General features: G+C 36.4%; 1 protein-coding gene across 1 annotated transcript; it reads left to right on the top strand.

Annotated features, from left to right (window-relative positions):
• Window positions 1-1,895: 1,895 nt before the first annotated feature.
• LOC113315592 lies at window positions 1,896-3,147 on the top strand. The gene is made up of 2 exons (XM_026563852.1): window positions 1,896-2,097; window positions 2,192-3,147. Exons 1-2 carry the CDS (start codon window positions 1,896-1,898, stop codon window positions 3,145-3,147), a joined length of 1,158 nt encoding a protein of 385 aa, XP_026419637.1.
• Window positions 3,148-13,881: the final 10,734 nt, after the last annotated feature.

Genomic DNA, 13,881 nt, shown 5'->3' with positions numbered 1-13,881 from the left:
ATAACTTTTGATCAAAATCCTAGTGACAATGTTCTTTTAAATAAACTTATAACAGCAAGAGGTGTTCAAGAAGTTCTTACTCAGCAAAAACATGAAGTTGAAAAACAAAAGGCAAGAGTAAAATGGCTTAAAGATGGAGCTTCAAATACAAAATTCTTTCATGTCAATATGAAAATTAGGCAGATGCATAATGCAATAGCTGAACTGGAAAATGAAGAAGGGGAATAATAACTTCTCAACACGGTATAGCTAATGTTCTGGTACAATACTTTGAAGTCAAATTTACTGCTAAATAAGTACACTTTGCAGAAGGTATTTTTGAAGCAGTGCCTCAGGTGATTTCTTCAGAAGATAATGTTACTTTGGAAGCCACTCCAAGTACAGAGGATATAAAGCAAGCAGTTTTTGATCTGATCCAGATAACTCTCCTAGACCAGATGGTTTTGGTGGCTGGTTTTATAGGCTGGCATGGGAGATTATAGGGGAGATTTTGTAAAAACCATTCAACTCTCTTGGGAAAAAGGTTTCATCCCTTCAGGTATGAACTCAAATTTCATTATGCTTCTGCCAAAAACTAAAAATGCAAAGAAAGCAAACCAATGCAGACCAATTGGCTTGATGAATTTTAATTTTAAATTTATCACCAAGATCATTACTTCAAGATTGAGTTTAATGGTGAGCAAGTTAGTATCCCCTCAGCAAGGAGCTTTTATCAAAGGGAGAAATATTCAAGAACAGATAGTCTTGGCCTCAGAGATGATAAATGAATTGGAAACTAAAAGAAGAGGGGGTAATGTGGGACTCAAGCTAGATATTTCTCAAGCTTATGATTCCCTCAGCTGGGATTTTCTATTTCAGTCATTACAATGTTTTGGCTTCTCAGTTAAATTCATAAATTGGATTCATATTCACTTAAAACCTTCTATGGTGTATGTGCTAGTGAATGGATGACCTGTTGGTTATTTCAAAGTTAGCAGAGGATTAAGAAGGAGATCCCCTGTCTCCTTTACTTTTTGTAATTGATGAAGATGTTCTTAGCCGAAAATTGAGTTTAATGATTTCTCAGGGCCAGCTCAAACCAATGATTAATAGAAATGGAGTGCAACCATCTCATATCTTCTTTGCAGATGACATTTTTTTTGTTGTACAATGGAGAGAAAAGGAATGTAAGAAAACTTTTGAGAACTCTTGAAGATTATCAAAAATCTTCAGGACAAATGGTCAGTTTAGCTAAAAGCAAGTGTTTTGTTGGAGGCACAAGTAATGCAAGAAAACAGCAGATAGCAGAAGAATGCAATATGTGCTTATCCAATTTTCCAGATAAATATCTGGGAGTTATTCTAACTCCAGGAAGCATTATATCTCAGCATGTATGGGGGTGTGTAGAAATGTTACAAGACAACTTAGCTGGCTGGAAAGGAAAGTTATTGTCATTTCAAGAAAGGTTAGTTCTGGTGAAATTTGTGCTTTGCAGTATTCCAATCTTTAATATGTCTGTTTATAAATGGCCAAAAAAAGTTCTCAAGGAGAGTGAAAAGATCATTAGAAATTTCTTATGGTCAGGGGACCCTTCAGTAAGAAAAACAATAACCCTTAAGTGGGAAAAAGCTTGATCTCCATTAACTGAAGGTGGTTTGGGTATCAGACAACTTGAAGATATCAATAAATCCATGTTAATGAAGTTATGCTGGAAAATGCATAATGGAAATGATGAATGGTCAAGATTTTTCCAAGCAAAGTTTCAAGACAGAAATGGAAAGTGGATTGATTATTATAAATAATCTACAATTTGGCCTGGTATTAAGTGGGTTGCTCCTGAGGATTTTGAACATTCTAGATGGTTAGTTGGAGATGGAAAAAATATATCTTTTTGGTCTAAAATTTGGATAAAGGACATGCCTTTGGAGGCTCTGTTCCCAGAAAATATAATAATGCAACAAAACCCAGAGATGAAAGTAGCTGACTTAATTTGTGATGGTGAATGGGTAATTCCTGAATCTTTACTGGATTTATTTGAACCTTCTGAGTTGCCTGTTTTAGATGGAAAAGGAGATAGAAAAATTTGGACAGAATTTTCAGTGGACTCTGCTTATGAATGTATTAGGAAAAAAAATCCAAAATCTTCAATGGACAAGAACTGTATGACATAAGTCTATTCACCCTAATCTTGCAAGTAATGTTTGAAAATTAGTAAGAGGGATAGTTCCTGCAGATGACAAGATGAAGAAAATAAAATTCCAACTTGCTTCTAGATGCCCTTTTTGCAAGAATTCAGAGGAAAATTTGGAGCATATTCTATGGTTCTGTGATTTCAGTGAGATCATTCGGAATTGGCTTGGTGGCATTTTCAGTTTCACTAACCCAATATCATTTGAAGACATTCTTCTTTTAGCACAAAATAAAAGTCCAGCAGTGAAAGAGATATGGAAAGTTGCAGCTCTTGTAACTCTGAAAGAAATTTGGTTTATGAGAAACAGAATGGTTTATGAAGAAGAGGCCTATAAATGTGAAGCTTTGAAGAAGAGAATTATAAGTTTTACCAAAGAGAGTGAAGTAAGAATGTCTAGTGCAATGTGGAATTCTGCATATAGTCTTCAAATTCTAAAAACCTTTGAGCTAAAGTGTAGAAGGGTGAAAACTGTCAAGGTAACTGAAATATTCTTCTATCTGCATGATCCCTCTTATTTCCTCATTTGTTGTGATGGTTCCTCAAGAGGAAATCCAGGTGCAGCTGGTCATGGTTTCATTTATAGGAAATGGAATGGAGTTTTTGAAATTGTTGTATCAGGAGGATTGGGGACAACAAGTAACTTTCTGGCAGAAATATTTGCAGTGATTTGCGCAGGGGAATGGGCAGTGAATCAATACCTCCTCAGAATATATTTTAGGTCTGACTCACAACCTGTAATATCTGCTTTTCAAACTGGAAAAATCCCATGGTGGGTCATTACTAGATGGAATAAAATAAAATCTGGTCTGCAAGAATGGTACTTTGTACACAGTTACAGAGAGATGAACACATCAGCAGATCTACTGGACAAAAAAGGAGTTGTTTTGGCTAAAGGTGAAAGAAGGATTTATAAGCAATGTTCTAATTTTATTACAAGACTGGAAAATCCAGATTTTCCTTATTACAGATTTAGCTAGGATAGCTATGTCTTCCTTTCTTGATTTAATTTACTCTCTGTTTCTCTGATGCAAGGGTGAAATTATATTTTTTGTAAAACATTTGAGTTTTTAATAAAATTTTGAGTATTATCAAGCAAAAAAAACCCCGTTAGATCGAACTTAGCTTGTCATACACAAATGAAATGTAACTTCATTTAGGTTTGAGTAACCGTACCTAAACGTGTACACTTAGTTGGTTCAACAATAGTTAACCAATGGTTAGCCATATGAGCCCTTTCATATCAACCTTATTCATCTTCACCATAACTAGTTCAAATGACTCAAATGAACTAGTTAGAGAGTTGTTAAATTGCTTAGATCTCACAGAAGTATACAAGACATGTTAGAGCATTGCTCGGTCGAACTCGCATGCGTTTCTATCTCAAGCATGTTTTTCAATGTTAGTGATCAAAACTATAAGTCTTGATTTCCAGTCTACTATAGCTAAGGTCTCGGACTAGGATAAAAAGTGTAGTTGAGCTCAAGAACTCCATGGTTATCATCATACAAGACGAAGGACTACTCAAGGAACCGATGGATCTTCATCGACTAAAAGGTATGTGGAGACTTGAACTTATCTATCACTCAAAAGTCTATTTATCTCCTATCTTGAGATAAAAGTAGTTTTGATATATAGACTTAGATTATACACATTTGCTATTTCGAGCCGAGTTTATCTCGCCTATCTATTTCTCGAAATATGTGTTGGTAAGCTTTCGCTTTAGCCAAGTTCATCTTTACCTAGTGACGAAAGTCATGACAAGTTTCAATCACTTTGAAAATTGCTTACTTTGACGAAAAATAGTTTGTGAATAACAACTATAGAATATTAACGTCCTCTAAGAATGTTTCAATGATTGAAATGAGAGTTTAGATTATATAACCATCGGAGGATATAAGCATTGTTGTGGAAACACATATATGTATAAGTCCTTATTCCTTGAACCGAAGTTTGCGAACTTTGTTGATCAAGAGAACCGGAATGGTGGCGTGAGCCAAGTCCGCGAACTGGCGGAAGTTCTCGTCCCGAGAAATTCTGCTGGAGTTTGTGAACTCCGTCCGAGAACTTAAGTCCGCGAACCTGAGTAGGTTATATCTAAAACCGATGTTTGTGAACTTATTCTTATATAAACTAAGGAATGCAAATTGCAAATCGTGGCTATATAGTTCATGAACCGATTCGAGTGAATCAAATCGTTTTTGCTTCAATTGTGTCTTATGTAGTTATATAAGATTTCCTTGCAATTGAACAACTCTCTAACTAGTTCATTTGAGTCACTTGAACTAGTTATGGTGAAGAAGAATATGGTTGATATTAAAGTGATCATATGTCTAACCATTTGGTTGACTATTGTTGAACCAACAAATGTACAAGTTTGGGTACGGTTACACAAGCCTAGAAACGTGCATTTCATTTGTGTGTAACAAGCTAGTTTTCGATCTAACGGTTGAAAGATATTAGCTTGAATTTAATCAGGTTTTCATCTAACGATGAATATTGAATGCTTTGTTGCCAATCTAACATTGATTGCCAACCCTGATTTGAAAGACTATACAAGGGAGAACTCTAGCAACTGTGAAACCTAATCCCCACACATTCTGTGTGATACTAGTTGTGCTAATCTAGATTCGAGTCTCCTTTAACCTTTGGTTTCTTCTTGTAAACCAGGTTAACGACTTAAAGACTTCATTGGGATTGTGAAGCCAGAACGATACTACTTTCTTGTAGTTGTGTGATCTGATATTGGTGTTTCTATCGTACGAGTACAATTGTAATAATTGGCTTGAGATTGATATCTCCGATAGGAAAAATATAAAAGAAATCACAAACACTTCGTCTCATCGTTTGTGATTCCGCAATATCTTTTTTCGCTGCGTCGATTAAGATTATTGTGAGGTGATTGATAATACTAGGTTGTTCTTCGGGAATATAAGTCTGGTTTATCAATTGGTTCATGTCACCTTGATTTATCAAAAGACGAAACAAAACTCGTAGGTATATTCGTGGGAGACGGATTTATCTATTATCGTAAACTTTTCTGTGTGATACAGATTTGTTTATTAAAGTCTTCGACTTTGGGTCGTAGCAACTCTTAATTGTGGGTGAGATCAGCTAAGGGAATCAAGTACGTAGCATCCTGCTGGGATCAGAGACGTAGGAGCATAACTGTACCTTGGATCAGTGTGAGATTGATTGGGGTTCAACTACAGTCCAGAACGAAGTTAATTTGGAGGACTAGTGTCTGTAGCGGCTTAATACAGTGTTTTCAATCTGGACTAGGTCCCAGGGTTTTTCTGCATTTGCGGTTTCCTCGTTAACAAAATTCTGGTGTCTGTGTTATTTCTTTTTCGCATTATATTTTGTTATATAATTGAAATATCACAGGTTCTGCTTTGTTCAATCAATTAGAATATCCGACCTTTTGGTTGTTGATTTAAATTGATTGACACTTGGGTATTGGTCTTTGGTACCATCCAAGTATGTCTCTAGTATTTGATAAAGACTCGCAGATTTCTATTTGCTTGAGTATATATCAAATCGAGAGATTGAGATTTAAACTCTTTGATATACTTTTTATCTAGATTGAGTCTGACTGTCTAGTTGATTCTCTAGAAAGTATATTGGAGTTTGTCCATACAGATTGCTAAGCGAAATATTGGGTGTGGTTGTTGTACCCCCACTTTTTCAATTGGTATCAGAGCAAAAAAATACGTTCAAGACCTTACAAGTCTGTGTTTGTAGCGATCTGACTCTATGGACGATAAAATCTCTTGTAACGCTTCACCAGGTTTAAAAACCAATCGTAGAAAAAGTTCTGATAAACTGGTTATTCTCCAGAAAAGGTTGGATGAACAAATCCGGATCAATTCTGATCTTATTGTTGAAATTGCGATACTTAAGGATTTGAAACCCATTATAAGTCCTTTGATCGATTTGAGTAACTCCAGTTGTTCCTCTTTGAAGAACTGTCGTAGATCAGGTGATAAACAACGATTAGATGTTGTGAAAACTGATTTGACTCAGAACTGCTCTGCCAAACTAAAAGGTGTTGGCCCATGTTTGTTTTGTGATTCCAACAATCACTTTCAACATGATTGTGTGTCTTTTCAAAAGAGTCCAAAAGTTGCAAGTAATCTTCACAAGAGAACTAAACAACTTTTTGCTTCTCTAAAAAGACATACAAAACTATCAGGAAACCCTAAACAGAATAGTACTGATAGTATGGGAGCTTTTTCTTTAAAATCAACATCACCCTTTAAATGGTTTCTTGACAGTGGATGTAGCAGACATATGACAGGTGATCTCACTTGGTTCGTCTCATCAGACGACTATGAAGGAGGGCCTGTAACATTCAGAGATGGGAGTTGTTGCTACATAAGCAAGAAGGGGACGATCAAATTACCCGGTGTACCTGAAATCCATGATGTAGTCTAGATAAAAGGTATGACTGCAAATCTTCTTTTTGTTAGTAAAATTTGTGACAAAGGCCATCGAGTTGTCTTCAATGCAAATGGATGTGACATTGTAGACAAAACTGGGAAAGTAATTTTTCAAGGAACTCGTAGTAAAAACAACTGTTATCTTCTTGATACTCAGTTCAACAACTGTTGCAATTTGACTAAGGTGGAATCTACACATCTTTGGCATGAGCGTTTTGGTCACATCAACTACCGTCTTCTAACTAAGATCATTAACAAAGAACTTGTTAGAGGCGTTCCCAAAATCAATGCAAAGATTGAAGGTGTATGTGGTGCCTGTCAAAAGGGTAAGCAAACGAAAGTTCACCATAAATCATCTCGAGATATTCTCACTAAAGCTCCACTTGATTTAATTCATATGGATCTCTTCAGACCAATTCAACAACCCACGGTTGCTGGTAAGAAGTATGCTTTAGATATGGTAGATGACTACACCGGATTCACTTGGGTTGCATTTCTGTCTCATAAGAATGAAACCCTTGACGAATTCAAGATTATTGTTAAAATAATCCAGAACGAACAAGGTCGCAAACTAAAGAAAATTAGGAGCGACCGTGGAACTGAATTCAAGGACACTAAGGTGTTTGAATTTTCTGACAAACTGGGGATTATTCAACAATACTCACCACCCATTACTCCTCAAGCTAATGGAGTTGCAGAAAGAAAGAATAGGAACATTCAGGAAATGGCCAGGGTAATGCTCCATAACAAAAACTTACCTCTAAGGTTCTGGGGAGAAGTTGTCTTTACAACATGTTATTTGATCAACCGTGTTTACTTACGGTCTAAAACCCTAAACACTCCTTATGAATTGTGGTATGGAAGAAAACCCAACCTACACTATCTTAGAGTGTTCGGAAGTAAGTGCTATTTTGTAAAATATCGAGAACAGAGAGGGAAATTCGATACCAAAAGTGATGAAGGTATCTTTCTTGGTTATGCCCCTGATAGCCGTGGTTTTCGAGTATTTAATCTCAGAACCCAGGTCATGATGGAATCTGCTAACATTATCATTGATGATATTAGTGATTTTCATCATGATAATCCTCCTGCTGAATTGCCTCTAACCGAGACAATTGAGAAAGTAAAAGAAATACCAGAATCAGTTGAAGTTATCCCAACTGTTGCTGATCCTGATATTTCTAGTGACGAGGAGAAGAGCATTGATCAGGCTACTCCTGACGAATGAGAACGTGTCCCTCCACGACACCTCTGGGCTCAAAGGAATCATGATCCCAACAGTATTATAGGGGGAAGAGATTCTACAGCTAAGACTAGAGGGCAACTTCAAAACATGTGCAATTTTGGTTATTATCTGTCACAAGTAGAACCAAAAAATATTGATGAAGCTCTGAACGATCCCTTTTGGGTGAATGCAATGCATGAAGAGTTAAATCAATTTCAAAGACAAGACGTATGGAAACTCGTACCTTGTCCATCCAATGTTAATATTGTTGGAACAAAATGGATATTCAAGAACAAGTCTGATGAATTTGTCACAATTATCAAAAATAAAGCCATACTTGTCGCTCAAGGATACTCACAAATTGAAGGTATCGACTTTGAAGAAACCTTTGCTCCTGTGGCACGACTTGAGTCCATTAGACTTTTATTAGCTCATGCTTGTTTTCTCAAGGTTAAGCTTTTCCAAATGGATATAAAATCTGCATTCCTAAACGGAATTCTAAAGGAAGAAGTATATGTTGCTCAACCTAAAGGATTTGAAAACCTTGATTTCCCAGATCATGTTCTTAAGCTCAAAGAGGCATTATATGGGTTAAAACAAGTACCTAGAGCCTGGTTTGAAAAACTTACCACTTCTCTCATTAGAAAAGGTTTTTCAAGAGGTGGAGCTGATAAAACTTTGTTTACCAAATGGAGTGGGAAAGATGTTGTCATTTCTCAAGTCTATGTAGATGATATCATCTATGGTTCAAATTCTGAGAGATTTGCAAAGGATTTCCAAGTCTCTCTTGCTAAAGAATTTGAAATGAGCAATGTTGGTGAATTAAAATTCTTCTTAGGATTACAAATTCAACAATATAAGGATGGAATTTACTTATCCCAGGAAAAGTATGTAAGGATCTTGTGTCAAAATTCGGTCTGGATAAGTCATCTCCAAAACTGACACCTATGCCCACTACTGGTAAACTTCATAGAGATGAGAAAGGAGTTAAAGTAGATAAAAAATTGTATCGATCTATTATTGGTAGCCTTTTGTATCTTACAACTACTAGACCTGATATTTCTTTTAGTGTTGGTTGTTGTGCTAGATTTCAGACTAATCCAAAGGAATCTCATCTTGCAGCTACAAAAAGGATCATACGATATGTCAATCACACTGTCAGGTATGGTCTATATTATACTTTTTATACTAACACCGACCTTTCTGCTTATTCAGATGTTGATTGGGCAGGACGTGTAGAAGACAGAAAAAGTACATCAGGGGGTTTCTACTACGTAGGACTGAATCTTGTGGCTTGGCATAGTAAGAAGCAGAATTCACAATCCCTGTCTACATGTAAAGCATAATATATTGCTGCTGGGTCATGTTGCACTCAAGTCCTATGTATGAAACAAATGCTAGCTGATTATGGAATTGATACTGGAATAATGAAGATCTTTTGTGATAACTCTAGTGCGATTCGAATCACTGAGAATCCCGTTGAGCACTCAAGAACAAAGCACATTGATATAAGGTTCCATTTTATTCGAGATCTCTATGAAAATGGTATCATAAGTATGTAATTTGTGCCTTCCGAACAACAATTGGTTGATATTCTCACCAAACCATTAGACACTGCTACTTTTCAACACTTACGGCAGTCTATTGGTGTTGTTTTGGTTCATTAATTATTTCTATGACTCTTGCCCCTGTGCTTATCTCGATCTTTTGGGCAATTGAGTCTGAAACTCCAGTAGTGTTTATTTCAATTCTGTATTTGTTTCCGTAGGATTGGTTTTTCTGTCAGAATTCTTTGTGTGTTGTGTCAAAATAAATCCTTATTTTCTTTCGAAATTAAGGTCGCTCTTGTTGTTCTTTCGGGAATGACATTTTAATGGGGGATAGTTCTTAATTGAACTTGTGCTTAACTGCCAAATCTTTGTGGGGAGTGCGGCTGTGGAATATTATATGGGTTATCTTGTATCTTTATAAACTCCTTGATGAATGCATTTAGCTTCGGCTTTATGATTGCATCTAAATAAGATGATATGTGTTTCTTTCGTTTGGTCATGAAATGTCTCTTTCGGAAATTTCATTAGGATCCCGTTCTTGTACCTTTGCCAATTTTATTGACAAAAAGGGGGAGAATTAATATGTAGTTCATGAAAAAGTGGGGGTAGAACAACCACACCCAACAATTCAATTAGAAATCTATATGGACAAACTCCAATATACTTTTTAGAGAATCAACTAGGCAGTCAGACTCAATCTATATAAAAGTATATCAAAGAGTTTATATCTCAATTTCTCGATTTGATCTTTACTCAAGAAAATAGATTTCTGCGAGTCTTTATCAAAGAGAGATAACTTGGATGGTACCAAAGACCAATATCCAAGTGTCAATCAATTTAAATCAACAACTAAAAGGTCGGATATTCTAATTGATTGAAAAACGTACAACCTGTGATATTTCAATTATATAACAAAATATAATGCGGAAAAGAAATAACACAGACACCAGAATTTTGTTAACAAGGAAACCGCAAATGCAGAAAAACCCAGGGACCTAGTCCAGATTGAACACACGTTGTATTAAGCCGCTACAGACACTAGCCTACTCCAAACTAACTTCGGTCTGGAATTTAGTTGAACCCCAATCAATCTCACACTGATCCAAGGTACAGTTATGCTCCCACGTCTCTGATCCCATCAGGATCCTACGTACTTGATTCCCTTAGTTGATCTCACCCACAACTAAGAGTTGCTACGACCCAAAGTCGAAGACTTTAATAAACAAATCTGTATCACACAGAAAAGTCTACGGTAATAGATAAATCCGTCTCCCACGAATATACCTACGAGGTTTGTTCTATCTTTTGATAAATCAAGGTGAACAGGAACCAATCAATAAACCGGTCTTATATTCCTGAAGAACAGCCTAGTATTATTGATCACCTCACAATAATCTTAATCGACGCAGCGAAAAAAGATATTGTGGAATCACAAACGATGAGACGAAGTGTTTGTGATTACTTTTCTATCTTGCCTATCAGAGATATAAAATCTCAAGCCAATTATTTCAATTGTACGCGTACGATAGAAACAACAAGATTAGATCACACAACTATAAGAAAAGTAGTATCGGTCTGGCTTCACAATCCCAATGAAGTCTTTAAGTCGTTAACCTGGTTTAGAAGAAGAAACCAAAGGTTAACGGAGAATCGACTCTAGCTATGCAACTAGTATCACACGTAAGGTGTTGGGATTAGGTTTCCCAGTTGCTAGAGTTCACCCTTATATAGTTTTCAAATCAGGGTTTGCAATCAATGTTATCTTGGTAACAAAGCATTCAATATTCACCTTTAGATGAAAACCTGATTAAATTCAAGCTAATATTTCTCAACCGTTGGATCGAAAACTTAGCTTGTTACACACAAATGAAATGTCCAATTTTGGGTTCAGGAACCGTTTCCAAATATTAACATTTGTTGGTTCAACAATAGTTAACCAAATGGTTAGCCATATGATTACTTTCATATCAACCATATTCTTCTTCACCATACCTAGTTCAAATGACTCAAATGAACTAGTTAGAGAGTTGTTCAATGCTTAGATCTTATGTAACTACACAAGACACAATCGAAGCAAAAACGATTTGATTCACCCGAATCAGTTCATGAACTTTATAGCTACGGTTTGCAAAAGCATTCCTTAATTTAAATAAACATGAGTTCAATAACAACCGGTTTTAGATATAACCTTCTCAAGTTCGCGGACTGGGTTCACGGACTTTAGCTCATGGAAGGAGTTCACAAACTCCAACATAAATTCTCAGGTCGAGAACTTCCGCCAGTTCGCGGACTTGGCTCACGCCATTTCCATTTCTCTTGATCAACAAAGTTCGAAAACTTTGGTTCAAGGAATAAGGACTTATACATATATGTGTTTCCACAACAATGCTTATATCCTACTAATGGTTATGTAATCTAAACTCTCATTTCAATCATTGAAACATTCTCAGAGGACGGATATAACCGTTATTCACAGACCATTTTTCGTCAGAGCAATTTTCAAAGTGATTGGAAAATACAGTAAAGTAAACTGCAGATTCACAACACCGCTACCGAGTCCCTGTGGGAACGATCCGCACTTGTCGTGTATTACATTGTAGACGCCGTGGGCTTGAGGTATTTCGTAGTAGGTTTCTAGTCCTACCAAGTTTTTGGCGCCGCTGCCGGGATTAAAACCTACAATATTAAACTGCAAGCGCACAGTGTCTATAACATAGATATGGGAAATACAGGTCGATCCCACAGGGAGTTATAACGATGCGAAGCTAAACTTCTAAGTTCTACTATTACTAATTAAAGACGAAAGAGTTAACAAAGAGGGTTTTGTTTGCTGATCGGATAGGATTGATGATTATACTAAAACAACAAATGTAAAACAAATACAAAGATAACTACGGTTCGAATCCGCCACCTAAATGCTTAGAACTCCTTAATTTGATATACTAGTTCTCTTTTAATCAAGGAGCTATAGAGGTTCTAGCCTCAAACTACCTTGAAGATGTGATAGATCACTTGCACAAATTGATGATTTAACCTCAAGCAAAAAATATGTCAAACCCAAGCATTGGTTGTCTTGTTACGGCACAACTAATCAAAGACTGTACTATAAGTGTCAATTCCTAGCATTACCTATCTGTTTAAGGCATATGAAATCACAAATTGAACTAAATCACTTTACAAAGCTTGAATACATAACAAAGAATTGATCAAACTATCAAGGATGCATTACATACAAGGTGAAAGTAAATTGTTGTGAATTCAGAGATTAAATCATGCTTCTCAGTAAAAATTCATGGAGAACAAGTAGAAAAAAATCAAGCAATTCTAATTATTTAGGGGTTTCATTTCAACCCTAGTTAGAAAACTAAAACATGAAGAAAATTGAAATTAAACCTAAATTATTACTAAGGCTTGGTGCACCGGCTACTCCGTGCATGCCTTTTACATCACAAACCCCTCTCTTTTTATACACCAATTTCACCCTAAATTGTGTTTTTAATATCTCCACAGTACAACTGAAATTAGGGATTGAATTAGGAATTTGAGATGTCACTCACTCACCAAATACAACTGAGATACACTCCACTGCCTTCAACCACTCCATTGACGTCACATAACATGCTGTAATTGAGGGAGTTTCAGAGATGAAATCATACCATAGGTTTTAATTCCTACCCCCAATGACTTTTAACCTATTTCTTCACGTTCACACAAATGGATACGGAAGAGCAGGTAAAGATGAAGAAACTGGGTGATTGACATTAGAGAGAACAGAGGAGGTAAGGGCGTTGTACGACTGGTATGGGAGTGAGAGGGAGAGATCGGTGGTGGTATGGGTTTGATAGTAAAGAGGGAGGTGGTGTCGATGTTATGAGAATAGGTGTTTCTGTATTTGGAAAAGAGAAGGGAAAGTGTAAAAGGGGTTCACCTGAGTGTTAGGCTTGTGTACCTTCCTTAGATGTTCAAGGTGAATCTGTTGGTTATCTTGCCTTCAAACATGGATTGAATACTTCTGGCAATTTATCGAATTTGAGTTTATTTTGTAAATCTTGACCACAGATATTTGTTCCATTGACTTGGTAAGTTCAGTTCTGCACACACTCAGCGAAAAACTTTCTTGTGTCACGGTGCGACACTCCCACTTCCTCTTACGCTCCTTTTACAGTCTCGCTCACCTCTTGCTCACCATTCACTCAACCACCTAAAACACAACACAAAAAGAAATTATTTCGACAAAATTACTCATTAAAGGAGATATGCTCATGATACAAGATTTGTTGCAAAATAGAACATTAAGGCATTAGAGATGTGATAAAAGACAACAAAAAGATCTAGAAATGTGTACTATTAGGAACCGATCACACCCAAAAGCCTGAATTTTGCTCGACCTCGAGTAAACAAAAGAAAACTAAGAAAATCCTACCTACACCACTGTCGCTGGTCTCTCAATTGCATTTAGCGAATGCAATAAGCCTTTTAAACCACTAAGTGTCCCTA

The sequence above is a fragment of the Papaver somniferum genome, chromosome 10 (assembly GCF_003573695.1).
Source record: "Papaver somniferum cultivar HN1 chromosome 10, ASM357369v1, whole genome shotgun sequence".
NCBI lineage: Eukaryota > Viridiplantae > Streptophyta > Magnoliopsida > Ranunculales > Papaveraceae > Papaver > Papaver somniferum.
Note: the sequence above shows the minus strand (reverse complement) of the source record. Positions and strands in the feature narration are given on the sequence as shown.

Bases quoted from the DNA above. Each gene is read 5' to 3' on its own strand.
- LOC113315592 (XM_026563852.1), top strand. From the start codon at position 1,896: ATGCCTTTGGAGGCTCTGTTCCCAGAAAATATAATAATGCAACAAAAC. The intron at 2,098-2,191 runs GTATTAGGAAAA...TTTGAAAATTAG, and splicing joins AGTGGACTCTGCTTATGAAT to TAAGAGGGATAGTTCCTGCA.